Source organism: Camelina sativa, chromosome 3 (assembly GCF_030686135.1).
Source record: "Camelina sativa cultivar CO46 ecotype springtype chromosome 3, ASM3068613v1".
NCBI classification, from domain to species: Eukaryota; Viridiplantae; Streptophyta; class Magnoliopsida; order Brassicales; family Brassicaceae; genus Camelina; species Camelina sativa.
In genome coordinates this window covers 4302837-4323804 of record NC_141882.1, presented here as the reverse complement: position 1 = coordinate 4323804, position 20968 = coordinate 4302837, and the positions used below count along the sequence as shown (strand labels likewise).

Here is a 20968-nt window from a genome sequence, read left to right as displayed (position 1 = left end):
AGTAGCAGAGCTGATTACAGAAGGTAAATTTTGTCATTTTTTATATTCTTTTAGTCTCCTTCATTCGCATTAATCCGTCGTTTGTACTTTGAATTATTACAAGATCTTTTTTCACGATTTCTTGTCTCACTAGAACGATCTGTCCATGAAAATTTCTCGTAAAGGGTCATGGCTGAAGGAGTTGTGTTGTTTGGAGTTCAGAAGCTTTTGGAGCTTCTCAATCGATAATCTTCTCGATTGAATGGAATGGATAAGCAAGTTGATGAACTAAAGCGTCAGCTGGGAAGGTTACAGTCGTTGTTGGAAGATGCAGATGCCAAGAAAAATGAAAGTAAAAGGGTGAGAAACTTCTTGGAAGACGTCAAGGACATCGCTTATGATGCTGAGGATATAATCGAATTCTTTCTTCTAAAAGAATTTATAGGAAAAGAAAAAGGGATCAAGAAGCATGTGAGAATACTTGCTTCCTTCTTAGTGGATCGACGGAAATTTGCTTCAGATATTGAAGGCATAACTAAGAAGATCTCTGAGTTGATTGGGGAAATGCAGAGCTTAGGGATACAAGAGATCATCGATGGTGGTCGTTCGTTGTCGCTGCAAGAAAGACAAATGAAACAAAGGGAGATCAGGCAAACGTTTGCTAACAGTTCTGAAAGCGATCTTGTTGGGGTGGAACAGAGTGTTGAAGCATTAGTTGGTCATTTGGTGGAGAATGATAACATTCAAGTGGTTTCTATATCTGGCATGGGAGGTATTGGTAAAACCACTCTCGCAAGACAAGTCTTTCATCATGATATGGTACAACGTCATTTGTGTGGTTTCGCGTGGGTTTGTGTTTCCCAACAGTTTACACAGAAGCATATTTGGCAGAGGATCTGGCAAGAACTTCAACCACATGATGGGGACATTTCACATATGGACGAGCATATACTCCAGGGTAAGCTCTTTAAATTGCTGGAAACCGGTAGATATTTGGTTGTCCTTGACGATGTATGGAAAGAAGAAGACTGGGAGCGAATTAAAAGCAGTGTTTCCGGAGAAAAAAGGTTAGCTCTTATGGTCCATAGATAAGGCACTTTTGTTTAAGTTATACGGACACGTACACTGCTCATAAATTCACTTTCTTCCCTGGATATGTTTTGCAGGTTGGAAGATGCTACTTACTTCTCGCAATGAACGTGTTGGGTTACATGCAGATCCAACATGTTTTACTTTTAGTCCAAGAACCCTTACTCCCGTAGAAAGTTGGAAGCTATGTGAGAAGATAGTGTTCCACAGGAGAGACCAAACTGGTACGTTTTCAGATTTTAAATTTAAGACCAAGAATCTTGTGAATTTTATTTCGTGGTTCACATCTTGAAAGTTATTACCTTGTGACTTTATGTAGAAGTAAGGGTTGATGAAGATATGGAATCCCTTGGAAAGGAAATGGTCACATATTGTGGAGGACTACCATTAGCAGTTAAAGTTCTCGGAGGCTTATTAGCTAAAAAACATACAGTTTCTGAGTGGAAAAGAGTATGTGAAAATATTGGACCCCAGATCGTAGGAGGATCTAGCTTAGATGACAATAATCTCAATTCAGTTTACAGAGTATTGTCTCTAAGCTATGAAGATTTGCCAACGTGTTTAAAGCATTGCTTCCTTTACTTAGCCCATTTCCCAGAAGATTACAAGATACATGTGGGGAGATTGTTCCATTACTGGGCTGCAGAAGGAATCATAACTTCATTTTACGATGGATCAACCATCCGACATAGTGGAGAAGACTACCTAAACGAGCTAGTGAGGAGAAATGTGGTTACTATTGACAAAAAATATATGTTTTTGAGAAATATATATTGTTGTCAAATGCATCACATGATGAGAGAAGTATGTTTGTCAAAAGCCAAAGAAGAGAACTTCCTAGAAATCGTCAAAGTCCCTACATCTACCTCTGCCATCAGTGCTCAGCCTCCTAGTAAATCTCGCAGACACTCCGTAAATGGTGGCAATGCCCTTCAAAGCCTGGGACAAACAAACAATAAAAAAGTTAGAACTCTTTTGTTTTTTGGAGTTGAGGATGACTTTTGTATACAGTCAACAACTCCAAGCTTCCTAAGTTTACCATTGCTCAGGGTGTTGGATCTTGCTGGGGTAAGGTTTCAAGGAGGTAAGCTACCTTCTAGCATTGGAGATCTCATCCACTTGAGATTCTTGAGCTTACGCAGGGCTTGGGTATCTCATCTACCTTCTTCTCTGCGAAATCTAAAGCTTCTACTGTATTTAAACTTAGGCTTCAATGGGATGGTTCATGTACCAAATGTTCTAAAAGAGATGCTAGAGTTGAGGTACCTTCAGTTGCCTATGTCAATGCATGATAAAACAATGTTGGAATTGAGTGATCTAGTAAACTTGGAGTCTTTGATGAATTTTTCAACAAAGTACAGTAGTGTGATGGACCTCCTCCACATGACTAAGCTCAGGGAGCTCAGGTTATTTATCAATGACGGGTGTACTTCTGAGACTCTATCCTCATCTCTCCGTCAAATGAGATCCCTGGAGGCGCTACATTTATACGATAAGCCAGAAACTCGTGTGGCTTATCATGGGGGAGAGATTGTTCTGGATTGTATTCATCTAAAGGAATTAGAGTTAGCGATGCATATGCCAAGGTTTCCTGAGCAATATCAATTATATCCCCACCTTTCACACATATATCTATGGTGTTGCTGCATGGAGGAGGATCCATTCCTGATTCTAGAAAAGCTGCTTCATTTGAAGTCCGTTATATTAACATTTGGTGCTTTCGTTGGGAGGAGAATGGTGTGCTAAAAAGGTGGATTTACTCAGTTATGTTTTCTAAAATTAGAATATCTACACGAGTTAGAAGAGTGGATAGTCGAAGAAGGGTCGATGCCATGTCTTCGTGTTTTGACTATACGTGATTGCAAAAAGTTGAAGTTTCCGGATGGGATCAGGTACATAACTTCCTTAAAGGAATTGACGATTGTAGGAATGAAGACTTGGAAGGAGAAATTGGTACAAGGTGGGGAAGATTACTACAAAGTCGAAAAAATTCCCAATGTTCAATTCATCAACTGTGAAGAATAAGGAGAATATTAGCTTGTAAATTTTTTTGGCAAGAAATCCTCTCATATTACATAAGATTCGATTCAATTTGGCGCATTTACAAATTTGACTCTCATCTATATTATGAAACCTGATTACATTCTACAAAAAGGGACAGAAAAACATACATATTCTTATTACCTCTTACCTCTAAATTTCGGCTCAGATCGAGATTTAGTTATCGTCCTTGAAGCTACATGATGCTTTGACAAGATCTCTGCGATGATTAGCCGACCAAACAAATGAGAGTTCTTGAGAATGAGGTTTCTTGTGGTGGAGTCAACAATGTATCCTTGACCAGGCATCCATTGTAGGAGTTGAAGAAGCAATTCTTTTTTCTCGGGCTGTGAAATGTATCGAGAAATCGCAATCTCAAACTGAACCTAAAAACAAAACAATACAGAGCATGCAAGAAAGAAGAAGAAATGAGATCCAATATGATTGAAAAAGAACAAAACATTTTTTCCTTATTCCTACAATAATTCAACTGTATTGTGAATTGTTGCCAAGCAAAACGATGAAAAATAGCTTTAAATTGTTCCCGGTTGGATACTTACCTGATCAATTTTGTGGCCAGAACCATGCAAGACCTTCAGGACATCGTTCACTAAATTAATATTTCCCGAGATCATAAAAGCTCTGCCAAATTTCTTTAAAGTAGGCTGTGAGATCATCTTTGCATTGTCCTGAAACAGAATTATGACCAAATTCGACCATTAACACGATGGATCGAATGCAAAAACTTGCCCCAGAGAGGGATTTCAAACCTTCACTACAACATATGCGTCTTTAAGGAGATTTCCTTGGATTAGAATGTGAAGAATTTTCTCATGCAGCTCTTTGCAGATAGTTCTTTTGCTATACCGCAACATATTGTAGACCGAGAATGCTTCCGACTGAGCTCTAATCTTGCCAAGATGGTAAATCAAGGATGAACAAAGTTCCTACAAATTTCAAAGAGAGCTAAATTTTGCATTGTCTAGCATTACTTACTAAAAAAAACAAATACAAGAAGCTACGAAGCAAGATTTATATATTAGAACTATAAAAACAAGCAATGTCTTGCTGCTAGTTACCTCCTCAAGACGGTGGCCTTTGCTGTGCATATCAAGTATGGTTTGGTACGCAAGCAGGTGCAACTTCTCCTTGATGAAATATTTGATCAAGATATGGAAAGTATTGTAATCAGGACTAACGGCTTGCTCATCCATTTTCTTCATCATTCGCATAACACTTTCCATATCTCCTGCTCTGCAATAGGCACAGAGCATTGTGTTTAACATTACCAAGTCCCATTTTGCATAAGTGGTTTCAGAGTCCCTTGACAGTTCGTTTGCCTCCTCAAAACGCTTACTTCGACATAAAGCAGATATCATGATGCTGTTTGCATAGCCATCTAAAACAGGAAACTGACATCATTGTCTAGAAAAATAAGGAACTGGTTTCTGTAGAGATGCGGATAGGATAACCACATACTCATTACTGGTTTCTTTATCAGGTTTTGAGAAATATGAGAAAATATCTAACCATTAGACACCCTAATTGTAGCAAATTGCTGACTCATAAGAGATAGATCTTCAAGGACAGAATGACTTTTTCAATCCAAAATATTGACAAATCCTGAATTGAGTCTATAAATAGTGTTCATCCCAAGATTTCATTGCAAAATATTCCCGATCCTATTTTCAACAGCAGTGAAAGCAGCAACCATTGAAGAGTCAAGAATGAAATATGAAAGCTAACTAATCAGCAGTTTAAATAAAAACATACCAGATTTAACACCTTTCCCTTTCATATCATCATAGATTGACCTCGCTTCTTCTAACTTTCCCGCCTTTGAAAGACCATCCATCAACATACAATATGGCATCTAGAGAAGAAAACAAAATTTTGACCATAAGATAATTGCCGAGTAAACAGGAACACTATATGAGCTCTACTTACAATGTTATACCATGATAGAAAACCGTACCAATAAGCTACGTTTAGTATAATGTAACCAAGTATTGTCCACTGATAGTCACACCATGATAAATTATTGGTGATGTTTTACTCCATGCTATTTTCTAGAATATATACAGCCAGATGTGCTGAAAAATAATATCGTCTAATTACCTCATTCTCGGCGTATCCTGCAGATTCAAGTTCAGAGAGTAATTCTCTTGATCTATCAAATAACCCTCCTTTGATATAAACCTTTAGTAAAGTTGTCATCATCACCTGCAAATATTCCAGATAAGAGTTATAAAAACGAGTTGAGAAAACCAGTCGCTTATATAATAACAAGCAAAATGAATCATGTGAACAATCCTTCAATTAAACAAAAAAATCCAAAGAGAAGAATTACGAAAAGAAATAAGATGAAGCTAAAAAAATCATGTGAAATCTGAACCATGTTTAGAGAGAATTGACGTCTAAACCATGTTTAGATACAAGATATCTAAACAATTTCTTCACTCTTACAGGGCATTTCTTGAGGGGTGTAATCAGCAGATAATGGTTGTTACAAGTCATTCAAACAAATTCATCTATAACAGGGGTCAAAAACCAGACAGTATGATTGCATGAGATGAGAAATACTACTGACAAAAACAAACCTTGTTAGGCACTAATCCTATTGATTTCATCTTGGTCATCAGCTCATCAGCTTTCTTGTAATCTCCTTTCCAAGAATAAGAATTGAGCAAAGAGCTGTAATGATATATGTTTAGCGAATGACCTTCAGCTTTCATCTGCCGGATAAAGTTTTCAGCTTCTTCAGATCGACCATTTGAAGCACAAACGGCCAAGACAGTCCCATACATCACACCATCCATTAGTATTCCAGTATGTGGCAGCTCTCCAACGAGTTCCATAGCCTTAGGGTATCCATTTTTAACCTTGATACAACCTGCAAGCAGCTAGAAAATCAAAGAGAAATATATATCATAGAAGCCGAGCTAAACGAGATGTTGCATATGCAGTCATGGTTCTTTTCACCTAAACTATTTCGTCATTTACTGATGTAGTGAAAAGTGAAAACTTCAGCTGGCATACCGTATTATACGTAACAACATCTGGTTTCAGACCATCACGCTTCATCTGATCAAACAATTTGATGCAGCTTTCAAACTTCCCATTCTTGACCAGACAACTAAGAATAGAGTTACATATAAAGACATTGATTTTGGTTGACTCGTCTGGAATGCTGTTGTATATCTCCAGAGCCTTGGAGACATTTTTAGCCCCCACAAACTTGATGCAACTGCTGTAAGTTGAAACACTAATCTTTCCATGTTGTTGCATCCAATCAAAGAGCTGAAAAGAAAGATTACAAGCATAAACACACACAAATTCATTTGTGCACATCTTGGACCTACTTAAATATGGAATCCATGTTCAAATCAACAAACCTGTATAAGATCCTGCAATCTTCCGGAGATTCCGAAATCACGCAAAATCACATTCAAGTCTTGAACCTTCAAAACTCTTGCTAATCTACAGATAGGAACAGTATCTTCGTGAGAAGAGACAATCACATGATGATTAAGCAAAAATAATTGAAGATAAGTTCAGTGATAAATAGTAACCACCTCTGCAGAGAGGGGAGAAAATCGGAGGAGCGTTGAACTTGAGAAATGGCGGATTTTCTCGTCAGGTAGGCAGTGGAATGACGTTTCGAACGAGGAGCTTCTGTTACGGTGGTCGCCGGTGATTCAGCGGCGGTTGTTGCCGCCGCGGAAGTGAGGATTCGTAAGGATACGGCGGGAAGGGAGAGAGAGGAAGAGGAACGAGAGCAGTGAGTGTTATAGAGATGAGGACACCGTAGTTCGAATCCCAGAACTGGCGTCGTCTCCATTCTTTTTATTTTTTCCGAGCTCACCGGTGAGCGAGTCTGCTTCTTTGGACATGCTCCAGCTTCCTGACCATGAAAGTTCCAAAATACCCCGGATTCAGTCTTTTCTCAAAGAGTGCTATTACGAGAGTGAAGGGTATTATAGTAAATTAGAGAAGTCTGACAAAATTACCCTATCCCATTTTCTAAACAATAAACAACATACATGTTTTAAGTTTTAACCCCAAAATCTACCCTCAACTTATCCGACAACAGTTATCTTCGTCTTTGGAGTTTTTAATTACGTTTAAACTACAACTGTTCTAAAAATGGGCTTTTTGGAAGAGATAGATGGGCCTATACTGTACATACAATTAAATTGGAAATCTTGTCTAACGGGCCATAGTGTTAAAAAGTGCAACACCAAAGCTTGTGAATTGTGTGCTATGAATTCAGAGAATTGTCCATATCAAATTTTGAGTTAATCCAATTGGTAACGAAAGTTCTGAGAGTAACAAAATACTTGTGATGTATATATGCATCATGCATGCACGCATATCGTTCAAAACATTGTAATTTTATCATAACCTTTCATTTTTACGATACACATAAAAAAAAAAATTATTAGTTGTCAGATAGAGATAGTCTCAATGTATCTCTGATGATATGTAAGAAGAGAGAAAGAAAATAAAAAAAAAGAACTGAGGGATTCTTTGCAACGAATTGTACGGCAGGAGACCGACAAAGAACAGCACAGCCCCACTTCCCTTTCTCTTCATACGTTTCGTGACACCCACTTCACCATTCTTTTTTTCTCTTTTTTTTTTTTTTGCTCTTTTACATGTAAAACCACTTCACCATTTTCTTCGCTTCAATCGAATATTGACTTCTTAACCTACAAAGTTGGTATATAAAAATTAACTAAGAAGTCTTATATATATGACATGTAAAATTATTATACTATTTCATACTGCGCGCTGAGCCTAAGACTGTATATATGAGGTATTGCAGATCACATATGCGAGTAATTTACCACCTTTATAATAACTTACACCGTCGGTTAATGGAACAATTATATTGCTTTTTCTTTTCTTTTTTTTTCAGTTGACATCACCGTCATTGGAATAGTTGTAGTACGATGATAATCTCTTGATATAATGTAGTCATTGGAACAGTATATAACTATAGATGGTTTTACTTTTTTTTTGTATTATATTGTAGAATACACATACAAAGCAAAAGGGAATTCGACTGTTGCATCTTGCATCATTATCAGACGGAACTAACGCACAGAAGAAAGAAATTAAAGGAAAAAAAAAAACAAATACTTGAACTTCATAATTTTAAATCTATAAACATTAAATAAAAAAAGCATAATTAAGCAACAAAAACTAACAAGCAATATTGTATAAGGGCAAAGGGCCCTATCATATTTTTGTCTTCTTTTGTTGTGTTGTCATGGTTCACGAAGTCGCAATCACTCATGAGTTGCGATATATTCAATCTTTAACAACATCGTCCATATCTCTTATTGTAGTGGTAGTATTTACCAACGTCAACATCGTCCGCATGTAAATTCTAGTTATTTAAAAAATCTTCAGCTAGAACATTAATTAAGTGGTCGGGCTTTTTTTATATATTCAGTGATATCTGAATCCTGGACGGTGCTCTGTCTTTTTCTGATTTTATATCATTTTTAGCCTTAAATGCGATTTAATTGGGTTTCCAAAACCTATGACAGGCTATTTCATCTGACCAACAAGATAGTTTAGAGGGAGGTTGGTCCGATCTGATATATATTCAACAGAAATGGATTTTTTTCTCAAGATCTTGATAAGTTATTGTTACTATACACGTTTTTTTCGAGAGTTTTGAGTAAGTAAACTTCAGAAATGCTTAAGTCTTTTGTTCCCAATAATTTTTTTTAGTTTAGTAAATCTTCAGGTGCGATAGTCATGATAATATAATAATTAATTTCAACGTAAGAATTCGTACATATTGTAAAACTGATCGATATTGGTTGACCTAATTCTGCAACTTTTCTAACATTTGAGAATAGTTTGTTGAATTTTTACGGAAAAATGGTTGAACTGATACACTTTACATTGTTCAATAACTACACAAACGCACACAAAAGCTTTTATTTCAAAAGTTTAAATCTCGATTTTGCTTAAGATCAGATGATTTATTTCTGTTTTGTCTTATATAATTTATGTCAACTGTAAACATATGGGAAAAAATCCATACGAAGATAATAATAAATTGTGAAATGTATACAAAATATCTAATTATACATATACTATATTTTCAAAAACATTAGCTATGGATCGGAGAAGAAGATGAGCTAAGCTACACATGTCTTTACGAAAGGAAACATGAGCTAGACGTGTGTTATATGGGATTAATAATCAAATGAAGGTTGCATTAAAATAAGGCTGGATTATGGATTTTGTCACACTCCTGGATGATATGACAGTCTGACAATTTTATACGATAATTATAGATGATCCAGACTCATTCTTGTTTGTTTTGGTTTAAAAACTAATGATTATTGGGTTGACTGTAATCAGATAACATAAATTTGGCTGGTAAAGTTAACAATTTAATTTTGCGATATTTTTATATTTACATGAAGAAAAAAATAGAAGTTGGATAGTGAGTATAATAACTTCATGAAACAAATTTATGGATCTCTCTACAAAAGCAGCAGGCATATATATATATATAATCATAAAATAAAAATATGCAAGATCATAAAAAAAGATTAGTTGGAGAGATTAGACAACGGATCGGAGTAGGATGTGATTGTTGGCGTACAAATTAAGTATAAGAATTAGATTCGGGAAAAAAAAAGCATTTAGCCAAGTTTTCATATGCTCTTTTAATTAGTGTACTAGTCCTCCAAATTATATTTCACATGACTCTAAAATAACATTATGTATTCATATTTTTTTTTTCTTGTCAACAAATTATGTATCCATATTTGTCTTTTTTTTTTTGGCCGTCAAGTCCATAATTATTATCAACCAATCAATATGTAATAAAATAATATTATTATAAAAAAAAAAGGTCTAAAATAAAATTCGCTAGAAAAAGAAAGGCGTTTGAATGGAACCTCGGGTGCATGGGGGAGGCTAACACTAATAATATATTTTTGTATTTTACAATTCAAAGAATAAATTCTCTCGACCGAACAAAGCTTTGGTTCAATCTTTTAAGAGTATTCTTCTTCTCTCTTCTTCGATTTCACATACAAGCTCAACATCTGGGTAAGTTTAGTTTGTATCCTCCTGCGAGAATCCGGGTCCAATTTTTTTTGTTTTTTTTTTTTTGTTTTTTGTTTAATTCAGCGAAATCTATGAAATTTGTTACTTGGAAGAGTCATGTTCTGAGATTCTTGTTACTTCTTTGTTTTCGTTTACTCAATTAGCTTATTAAGTTTTTGTATGATTAGTTTTCGCTTAGGAATGCTTTTGTACCGCCGAGTACTGGTTTTTGCTCTGAAACTTCTTCCAGAGGTTTGAGTATATCGATGAGCAGTCATTATCTGGGCTGGGCTGGGCTGGGGGGGGGGGGGGGGAAACTAGTTTTAGATTTACACAAATTTCTATTACTTGAACCTAATTTTAGCTGACTTTGAAGTTTATTCTCCAGTCAAATTGGTGTTTTCAGAGGGATTTGAGTGATGAAAATGTCATTTTCTGCATCATTCATTGTCTGGAAATTTTTTTGAATTTGGATTTGTAAAGTGCTAATTAGAAAGGGCATATCCATTGGTGATGAGATGATCACTTGAGTTGAAACATGTGTTGTCTGCTTGCAATTTTTGATCTTGATTTTTCTCAGCTTTATGCAGAGAAGTCTGTCATTTGCTCAAGGAGACCGCTTACACGTCATATGTAACGCATGAACTATGTTCTAGGATCACCACAAGCTTAATTAGCCCAGATGGATATCAGGTGTGCTTTTTTTTTTTTTTTTGACTGTTAATGAATCTTCCGGTTATTTTGTATTTTCTTAAGTTATTTTTTGGCTTGTTTTAAGTATCAGAGACTTTGCCTATCCTTTAGGTCTGGAGATAGGGAATTCCCAAATGGTGATTTCTATTCTGGTGAAGTCAAAGGAATACTTCCTAATGGGAAGGGAAAGTATGTTTGGTCAGATGGAACTATCTATGAGGGAGATTGGGATCAAGGCAAAATCTCTGGTAAAGGGAAGCTTTTTTGGTCATCTGGAGCTAAATACGAGGGAGATTTCTCTGGTGGTTACCTTCATGGTTATGGCACCATGACCTCACCTGATGACTCTGTCTATAGTGGAACCTGGAGAATGAATGTAAGGCATGGCCTTGGGAGGAAAGAGTATTGCAACTCTGACCTATATGACGGTTCTTGGAAAGAAGGATTACAAGATGGTCGTGGTAGTTATTCTTGGACCAATGGAAATAGGTACATTGGGAGTTGGAAAAAGGGTAAGATGTGTGAGAGAGGAGTTATGAGATGGGCAAACGGTGATCTTTACGACGGTTTCTGGTTAAATGGCTTTAGACATGGCTCTGGCGTTTATAAGTTTGCGGATGGATGTTTATATTATGGCACCTGGTCCCGAGGTCTTAAAGACGGCAAGGGGGTCTTTTATCCTGCTGGAAGTAAACAACCATCTCTGAAGAAGTGGTGTCGCTCTCTTGAATATGATGACACTGGAAAGTTTGTACTTTCTCGTAGTGCATCAGTAAATGTTGAGGAGCTAAGGAGTTCAAACACTGTGACAAGAAGTCTTTCTGTGGAAACTTCAGCTGGTGAAATGGCGAAACATTCAGGTAGAATATCAGATAGGTACACGGACGATATTTGGAGGTCCTGTGATCCTCCAAGAGACTTTACATGTCATGTGCCGTTATCTAAGTCTGCACGGTTTTCTGGCTCTGGCCAAAGCGAGGGACAAGATAAAAACCGTATTGTTTACGAAAGGGAATACATGCAAGGAGTTTTGATTAGAGAAACTATTATGAGTTCTGTTGACAGGTCACACAAAATTAAACCTCCACTTCGTCCTAAAGAAGTCAGGGCCAGGTCTTTACTGACCTTTCTAAGGGGGGAACACAACTATTATCTAATGCTAAATCTCCAACTTGGCATCAGGTAAACTAAATCAACACTCTAAGCTTATGACCAACATATGTTAAAATATTCTTCTTTGTTAAACATAGCAAGCTGGAGAACTCTGCTATAGCCTACGATTGTTGGAACTACAATCATTTCGCGGTCTTACAAATGACACATTATATGTATTCATTTCTGCTATATGACTTGATATTAGACTCACTTTCACATACAGGAAAAGACGCAACCTGTTTGCATATGATAGCATTATAGAGATACTGCATACTTTACAAAAATTGGATATAGTTAGTTCTTCCTCTAACACAATAATCTTTTGAGGTTCACAGGTATACTGTTGGAAAAATTACACCAGTTCCTAGGCGAGAAGTGCGTGCTTCGGACTTTGGTAAGAACGCCAGAACAAAAATGTTCTTCCCTAGAGACGGCTCCAACTTTACACCTCCACACAAATCTATCGACTTCTCTTGGAAAGACTATTGTCCTATGGTTTTCAGGTAAAACAGTTTTCTTAAGGCAAATACCAAAGAAGTTTATGTAAAATTAGAGTAAATAATCTATCAATGTGTATATTATTTTTGGAGATTGGTCTAAAGTTATGACACAAGTAGTTATCTGTTCTTTAAATTAATAGACTGTGTGCCTATTTCGGTGGAGTGTTTCAGGAATTTGAGGGAGATGTTCAAATTAGATGCTGCAGAGTACATGATGTCTATATGTGGTGATGATGGCCTGACAGAAATTTCTTCTCCCGGGAAAAGTGGCAGTATTTTCTACCTTTCTCATGACGACAGATTTGTGATCAAGACATTAAAAAAATCTGAGTTGCAGGTTTGAACTTACTGACAAAGCGTTGATTTTACTATTTCTTGTCTTCACCGATAATAGTGGTTTGAGGTGATTGTACGCCCTTCTTAGTATGTCACATAAAAATGTCTTAGTATATTCCTAAACTATATAGTTCGTCGTGGTAACGTTCGAGGACTAAAATCATCCAGCTATTTTTGCTTGCTAGGTTCTACTTAGAATGTTGCCTAAGTACTATGAACATGTAGGGGACCATGAAAACACACTTATAACCAAATTCTTTGGTGTTCACAGAATAACACTCAAGTGGGGGAAAAAGGTAAGAACTTCTCTGGTCTCAGTTATAGCTTAAATTTCATTGTGTTTCCATTTTGCTTTTTAGCATGAGATTTGTGGTCTTTTGATAGGTACGTTTTGTGGTCATGGGGAATATGTTCTGCACAGAATTGAAAATTCATCGTCGTTATGATCTTAAGGGTTCATCTCAAGGGAGATTTACTGAGAAGACTAAAATTCACGAAAAGACGACACTGAAAGATCTTGATTTGGCTTATGAATTTCATATGGACAAGCTGTTACGCGAAGCCCTCTTCAAGTGAGTGCAATAACTTTTTCTTTATATCATTTCCGTTGTGAAGGATGTGCTATACTCAGGTGAATGATACATTGTCGAAGATTTCTTGCAAAGGGAAACCATTAGCTTTATGTGACACGGCTATTTTCTACATAAATCAGCTTTCTGAAATCGCTGACAGCTTCTTGGAACACCAAATTCTAAACAGCTGTGTTTTGCATTTGTTAGTTTCTAATTGCTTGTGGAACCTCCTTCTTTTCCCCACATGGCAGGCAAATTTACTTAGACTGCTCGTTCTTGGAATCTCTGAACATCATTGACTACAGTCTTTTACTGGGATTACACTTTAGAGCTCCTGGCCAACTGAATGATATCCTTGAGCCTCCAAATGAAATGTCAGATCAAGAGAGCGTTTCTTCTGTAGATGGTAGGTGCCAGTGTTTCAAGAGGATACCTTTTGCACATCATATAAAAGTTTTTTTGATGGCTTAGGTAATTTGGCCGTGAGTTTGAATTCTGTCAGTATCCTAACGACAAGCTTTTAAGCCACTTAATGTCTTTTAAGATACCGTTTTGACTTTTTTTTTCTTCTTTCAGTTGGTTTGACTCAAGAACTCTCCATTCCTCCAAAAGGATTGCTTTTGGTTACTCATGAACCCAATTCCGTGAATACTGCCCCGGGTCCTCACATCAGAGGAAGCACACTCAGAGCATTTTCCGTTGGCGAGCAGGAAGTTGATCTTATTCTTCCCGGAACTGCAAGGTTACTCATTTCCTCTTTTGCTTTCTTCACTTGACCCGTGCTTATAGCTGAACAACGCCACTGGATCTATTGTTTTAGGCTGCGTGTACAGTTAGGAGTGAACATGCCGGCCCAAGCTCATCACAAGCTTGTTGAGGACAAGGAAGAGTCGGCGACAATTGAGCTGTTTGAAGTATACGATGTGGTTGTGTACATGGGAATCATAGATATTTTGCAGGAGTATAACACCAAGAAGAAAGTGGAGCATACCTGCAAGTCTTTGCAGTATGATCCGATGACAATATCTGTGACCGAACCTTCGATTTACTCAAAACGCTTTGTTAATTTTCTACACAAGGTATTCCCAGAAGAAAGGTAGGATCAACAATTTTCTTCTAAATGCTTTTACACATCCTTGATGTACATTGACATTTCAGAAAGCTCATAGTGAAAGTATTTGTAATTTTGATATGATTAAATTTGCTGTAAAATCAATGCCCCTATGAAAGACCATACATTCCTTAAATCTCTTCTTTGTATCACACATATTATTAAAATTTTATGACAGCGACTGGTCTGGCTTGGCTACTGTTAGGCTTGTAAGAAGCCTGACAGTCCTTGAACTAAAGGAAGATCGGTCTTTGCTCAATGCCAGTTTTATGACCCATTGAGTCCATTCAACCAACTGAAGCACAAACAAGGAGTATCTGCAGTCACCTTCCTTATACCTCCAGTAAGCTGCAAAACAAAAATGCTGCTTTTGCAAATGCATCTCATATGTGGACTTCAAGTGGGACTGTTCCAGTACCCGTTATGGGGGCAGTAGGGAAGAATAAACATCAATCAACTGTTGTAATCAATCAATATACACAAATCCACTAATATTTAGATGGTTTTTAGATTAGATTCTTGTATAGTCAAATACAGAATTAGGGTTTTAATAGTATAAGCAATGGTTTACGGATTTTGTACAGCAGAACCTCTATAAATTAATACTCTTTAAATTAATACTATTTAAATTAATACTCGCTATAAATTAATAAAATTTTCTTGTTCCGAGTTGAGCCGGTGTAAAAAATGACACAATTTGATAAAATAATAAGATAATAATTTTTTTGGAAATCCTATGTAAAAATCTGGTCCCAACAATATCGTAAATTAATAATAATATAAACTAAATAATATATATATATATATATATATATATATATATATATCTAAAAACATTTAGTGAAATATGGCTCTATTATTGTTTGTGTATTCTTGAATTTGCTTTCTAGTTAGAACTCATCTCTAATCTTTTTCATTGTATTAAAAACTTTTGGTGTTGTCTTCTCAAATCGCATACAAAAATTGTCTAAAGTCCTAGATGTGATAATTGTGTTTTTACATGTAACTAGTTCTAAAGTCACCTCAATATCTTATTTGACTTCATCGTTACCATGAAGGATAGTACTAGCAATTTCTTCTAAAATCTAAACTTCTAACATTTATCATTTTCATCTGAATAATTAAGTAAACTATTAGCATCAATTCTATTACGATAGCTAAAATTATAAATAAAGGAAATTCTATAAAGATGTGAATCATAACAAAAGTATCTTATTTTGTAATAGCAAATTTTCAAAATTATAAAAATGAAAAAAATCTTTTTATAAATTAATATTTTATTAATTTATCGATAAATTAGTAATTATTAATTTATTGATTAACTAAAACTTCTATAAATTAATAAAATATCATGAAATAAAGAACGTGATCTCCTGAATGTTACTCATGGTCTCCCGGAAACGTGGAAAGATAGAGGATGGTCTCCAGAAACGTGGAAAGATAGAGGAGGAGGGTAATACTTTTTTACGGATTATTATTTGGGATCTCTTATTATTGCCTCTTTATAATTGGTCATACTTACCCTACCTAAGTAATAATATTTTTTTTACCCTTTTAGACTTCTTAATTAAATAGATCAAATCTTTTCTCAACATATGTGATTGTCCTCATATAATAATTACTATTAAATAATCATCAGGATTTTTGGTTTTTTTTTTGTCTGTTGTTTTATTATTATGGAAGTAATGTTACATATTTTGTGATGATGGTGATAAATTTCGCTATAGATTAAAAAGAAGAATGAAGCAACTTTGAGATGAAGAAAGATGCATATCCATATCACAATCCTTTTTATCTTCCTGCATTCACTTGGAGCTCAAGGCAAAATATAATTTAGGCCGTGATTTGTTTTTACCCAACAATTTCATCTGTTTGAGACCTTCTTCTTCCTCCTCTGTTTGAGACCTTCTTCTTCCTCCTCCCCTTTGTTCCTTCGCATCGCTTCTTCTTTCTGTCGTTGCAGCTCCTCGAGCTCTTTAGTTAAACAAAAGTAAACAAGTCTTTTAACTTCTCAACTAAAAATTATATGTAATTTATCCTAAGTAGATTCTTAACTTCTCAACTAGAAAATTATATGTTTTGATTATCCTGAAATAATAATCCTCAGAATTTGTTTTTTAATTGTTTTAGTATGGATATAAGAACGGATGTTACGTACAGTATTTGGTGATGATGGAGTGATAAATTTTGGTATAGATTAAAAGAAGGATGACAAGTGTGTTCAAACAGACCATTTACTTAAAAGTAAAATTACAAACGATACCCTAGAATTCCATGAAAAAAAATAAAATCCATAATAAACTTTCAGCTCCAACAAGAAGCAGTAGCACTAATAACAATAATCATAAAGCAACTTTGAGGTGAAGAAAGATGCAAATCCATGACAATATTTTTTATCTTCATGCATTCACTTGGAGCTTAAGGCAAAAGATAATTTAGGCCGTGATTTGTTTTTACCCAACAGTTTCATCTGTTTGAGGCGTTCTTCTTCCTCTTCCGCTTTCTTCCTTCGCATCGCTTCTTCTTTCTGTCGTTGCAGCTCCTCGAGCTCCCGATACCGTTCCTCCTCTTTCCTTTGCCTCTCCATTGCTTCTTTTCTCTGAGCTTCTTCCACTCTCTTTTGGTTCTCCTCTGCTATTCTCTCCATCTCTTCTTTCTCTTGTTGCTCTCTTTCCTGCGACAAACACCGCATCACGCCCTGAAAAAAGGCTCTCTCATTTCAACAAGACTCCATGATGGACAGATTTTACAATGCCGAATTTTAATAAGCAATTTGAATTCATTCTAATACGCCACAAGCAAAGTCTTGTCCAACCATGTCACTGCGTAACAAGGAATCTGACAAGAGCATCATCAATCTAATAAAATGAGGAAATGCCCAATAGTCTCCACCTAGAAAACTAAAGCAGCTCATAGAAATAGCATTTCTTTTTCCCTTTTGGTCACTCTACTCTAGAAGTAAAGTCACATGAATAGATTATCCGTGAAACTTAGCAAGAGAAGAAACATCTTATGAAAGAATGACCATCAACATCTGCAAGCTTTTCGACAAAAAGAATCTTTGAATTCAGAAAGGGTATTAGGCTTTGTTCTTATTTTATGAAAAACGTTACCTCTTTTTCTTTAGCCTCGATAAGAGAAGCCTCCTTCTCCTTATCAAGTTGAACCGCGACTTCTTCAATAAGTCTCTTCCGCCCTTCCTCCAGCAGCGTTAGAAGTTCCATTTTGATTTTCTCACACTGTAAGCTTTCTTCGACCTTTCTTCGAATAGCTTCTTCAACCCGTTTCACAGTTTCTTCCTCTATTAGCTTCAGTTCCGCTTCACGTTGTCGCCTGGTAGAAAATATAGTGAAAAGTTAGAGGATACCCACAGCAGATTCAGAATCTTGAATATCACCTGAACTTTCTCATGTCCTGATGTCTTCAATCTTGAACAGCAAAACCAAAAATTTATTCCAAATCCGAGAAAAATTGGTGAAACTTTTTTTTGTAACCACTTCTCCCAACGACAAGGGTAAATTTCGAGAAGTATTATTTTTAATCACCATAACACAAGCAAACCTTCACCAAGGTTATTCTTGCGCTTTTGACATATTTACATCTCTAACGCAATCATGATCCATGTAATGACTCACGGTAACTCATCAAAATCGAGATACTATGAACATTTGTGCCATCAGAGGATCAAATATGAACAAGTCAAAGATAGCTTATCTTCCATAAGCAAAGCCTGTGAGAGAATACCGTAAAACCTGTTGCTCTTTGAAGACTAACAATCAAGGACTTCCACACTAGACAGTCTACACTAGAATCATATTTGATAACAAAAACCTTATTTCACCATAACATCCATCTTACTTAAAATTTCTGTATTGATTTACCTTTTTCGCTCTTCCTCTTCTCTTTTAAGTTTTTCTCCATTTCTATGTTTAGCTGACTCGAGGGTTGCGGAAGGAGATCTTTTTGCAGGAGATGGAGTTGAACTTCTACTCTTTTGTCTTTTGTAACGTTTTGGAGTTGGAGAACGTCTCTTAGGAGTAACAGATCGACTTCTGTGGCGCTTAGGAGAAATAGAACGACTTTTTCGTCTGTACAATATCCCAAATAAAACAGTAAGCAAAAGGTGCAACTAACGAACTACCACACACGTGAAGACTAACCATCAGGTAGCCTACAATTTCACATAAAGGAAACAAAAGTATGTGCAGTTACCTCATACAATGTAAAGAATTATCAGCTCCAACTTTTATCACACGAAGAAGCTAACGAGAGAAGGGATCAATGAAATAACACCAAACAGCTATCCATCACCAGCTCATTTCCCCTCCCGTGGAACGGGAAGAAACTGAGCTTTCTATAATGGTAAGAGCATGTATCATTTTCCTAGATTCTCAGCCATGTTCTCAACAAATTACTATATTATCTTACCTAGAAAATGTAATGGTTTTGTCTCTTAATTGCTAACAAACTGCACTTAAAAATAACATAATAGTTGCTCCTGAAACTGATGATTCCAACAAATAATCACACCATCTAGACATACCACTAGGATATATACTTATCAGAAAATCAGTACTCTTAATATTTCAACTTCACTTATGTCTTTACTGATTCAGGCTGCATTGCCTAAAACCGCAACTTAAAAAAAAAAAATATCACTGCTAACAACAGCCAAATAAGAAACAATATATTTTCAAATAGAAACATACGATAGAACCAGCAGCATCCAGACATTGCAATCCTTTTTAGAGAAGGGTAGAAATAAAAGTGGGAACTTTTAGTAAAAGCAATTGAGAAAGATGAGATACGAGTACAGCTTAACTATGTAAACATTACATTTTCTATAAACAAACAAACGTGTTGGACCAATCTTTCTTACAGTTCTATTCGTGTAAAATAAACCAATGATAAGTAAGGAAAAGCGAAGAAAACATTACGGGTATCACCTGCTATACGAATAAGAAGAGTATGGAGAAGGGCTTCTATCTCTTCTAGTCCTCCTGCTATGCCTATGCCTTACAGGAGACCTTGACTTCTTTCTGCGATGTGAAGGTGATGGAGACGGTGACCTCGATCTTGACAAATCCCTAGGCATCTCTAAAATCCCTAGAGCAGCTTCAATCTCTGAACTTGCAAGGAGAAAGCAGGAGTTTGTTCTGCAAAATCCAGATACAACAGCTCAAGTTAACAATTGAAAGAGCCTAGCTTTGCCAAATCACACGATTAAAAATCCCACATAGCAAACAAACATAGACCTAGCAGCAATTTCAGATTTAATCCAAGTAACTCATCATCGAGCAGGAAGGAAAAATTACTAAATCTCTAATATTTACTTTACGTTTCCTGAAGTAGGGGCTACATAATAAATAAAACCCTAAGAGGAAGAAATCTCTGCATACAACAAAACATTGAAACCGTAAAAAGCTTCTGGGAAAAAATAGCTGAATCGTCCGACTTACCCCGAGAATCGCGTTGTTATTGAATCGCCGCAAGAGTCAACACGGAGATTGAGGAAGATATGGATGTGCAAAATTACGCAGGAGCAGAATTCGTCGGATTCGGATTACACAACATATAATAGAGAAGAGCTTTACTTCTTTTTCAGACGATGAAGAAGCGTCGACAGTTTTTTTTTGTTTTGCAATTGGGTTGATAAGACATTGACAACAACAACAAAAAGAGAGGCCAAAAAAACCCTTGTGGGCTTAAATATGAGCCCTTTTGTATTTGTTAAGTTTTTTTTTTTTTTTTTTTTTTTGTATAAATGGTTTTTTATTTATTTTTTGACTAATTTTTGTACCAATGTTAAGTAATTTTTTTGGCAAAATATACACAATATATCCGATTTATCATATAGTTGTCAAACGTAAAAAAAAGTTTTTAGTGCTTTTTATATTTACCTTATAGTTAAAATGTGCATCTTTCTTGGTGTGTGAAAGCACCTTGTATTTTTTAGGCTATTTTTCATAAGTTACTATTGTTGAAGCTATTTTTCACAAGTCAAATCTCATAAGTCACTATTGTTATGTTGCAGACTGAAGAAGATGATGTAAAACTACCACACCACCAATACACCAATTATGTTTTTGTGTAGGTGTTATTGCGTAATCTGAATAGAATATTAACCATACAGGCTACAGCATATTTAATTGTTGCTATTATTGGCGGAGGCCTAGCTAGACACAAGGATGAAGAAAAAGTTACAAGGCAATTATAAACAAAACACACACATAACGCCTGGCTTCTTTGGTTAATCTTCTATTTAACGTTTTTAACCTTTTTTAGCATAACAATGGGGCAGACGGTGGGAACTATCGTATCGAACCAGATAGAGTCCGTTTTTTACCCTCGGTCTATTTTTCCCCGAAATAAAAGTTCGAAACCAATTTCCCCCCGAGTCGAAAGTTCGA

At 35.9% G+C, this 20968-nt stretch overlaps 3 protein-coding genes and 1 pseudogene across 18 annotated transcripts; 2 read left to right on the top strand and 2 right to left on the bottom strand.

Annotated features, from left to right (window-relative positions):
- Positions 1-48: 48 nt before the first annotated feature.
- On the top strand, positions 49-3176 carry LOC104769570 (putative inactive disease susceptibility protein LOV1; annotated as a pseudogene). Its single transcript, XR_015595149.1, has 3 exons — positions 49-1046; positions 1146-1292; positions 1388-3176. The product of XR_015595149.1 is annotated as a putative inactive disease susceptibility protein LOV1 (transcript).
- LOC104769578 (pentatricopeptide repeat-containing protein At1g10910, chloroplastic) lies at positions 3102-7199 on the bottom strand. 3 transcript variants are annotated; one of them, XM_087508340.1, is made up of 11 exons: positions 7152-7196; positions 6684-7012; positions 6504-6588; positions 6148-6408; positions 5709-6011; positions 5227-5331; positions 4882-4981; positions 4188-4507; positions 3879-4055; positions 3669-3797; positions 3102-3494 (listed from the first exon to the last, which is right to left on the bottom strand). In XM_087508340.1, the coding sequence occupies exons 2-11, from the start codon at positions 6947-6949 to the stop codon at positions 3249-3251; spliced, it is 1992 nt and encodes a 663-aa protein (XP_087364466.1). In that variant the 5' UTR covers positions 6950-7012; positions 7152-7196; the 3' UTR covers positions 3102-3248. The 3 variants fall into 3 exon arrangements, with proteins under 3 accessions (XP_087364466.1, XP_010492127.1, XP_087364467.1); XM_010493825.3 differs by having other exon boundaries at positions 6684-7199; XM_087508341.1 differs by having other exon boundaries at positions 5709-6001; positions 6684-7196.
- Positions 7200-9812: 2613 nt separating this feature from the next.
- Positions 9813-14694, top strand: LOC104778669 (phosphatidylinositol 4-phosphate 5-kinase 7). Of its 9 annotated transcripts, none has more exons than XM_087498816.1 (10): positions 9813-10194; positions 10772-10884; positions 10996-12066; positions 12375-12542; positions 12711-12876; positions 13061-13171; positions 13260-13447; positions 13699-13853; positions 14024-14189; positions 14268-14694. In XM_087498816.1, the coding sequence occupies exons 2-10, from the start codon at positions 10874-10876 to the stop codon at positions 14545-14547; spliced, it is 2316 nt and encodes a 771-aa protein (XP_087354942.1). In that variant the 5' UTR covers positions 9813-10194; positions 10772-10873; the 3' UTR covers positions 14548-14694. The 9 variants fall into 9 exon arrangements, 3 of the variants coding, with proteins under 3 accessions (XP_087354942.1, XP_087354949.1, XP_087354950.1); XR_015588701.1 differs by having other exon boundaries at positions 9814-10194; positions 13699-13918; XR_015588702.1 differs by having other exon boundaries at positions 9814-10194; positions 13699-13944.
- Positions 14695-16774: 2080 nt separating this feature from the next.
- On the bottom strand, positions 16775-20245 carry LOC104769552 (uncharacterized protein At1g10890). 5 transcript variants are annotated; one of them, XM_010493785.3, is made up of 5 exons: positions 20018-20245; positions 19505-19714; positions 18440-18646; positions 17672-17891; positions 16775-17256 (listed from the first exon to the last, which is right to left on the bottom strand). In XM_010493785.3, exons 2-5 carry the CDS (start codon positions 19651-19653, stop codon positions 16966-16968), a joined length of 867 nt encoding a protein of 288 aa, XP_010492087.2. In that variant the 5' UTR covers positions 19654-19714; positions 20018-20245; the 3' UTR covers positions 16775-16965. The 5 variants fall into 5 exon arrangements, with proteins under 5 accessions (XP_010492087.2, XP_010492094.2, XP_087364461.1 ...); XM_010493792.3 differs by having other exon boundaries at positions 16775-17232; XM_087508335.1 differs by having other exon boundaries at positions 16775-17232; positions 18771-19714; positions 20018-20237.
- Positions 20246-20968: the final 723 nt, after the last annotated feature.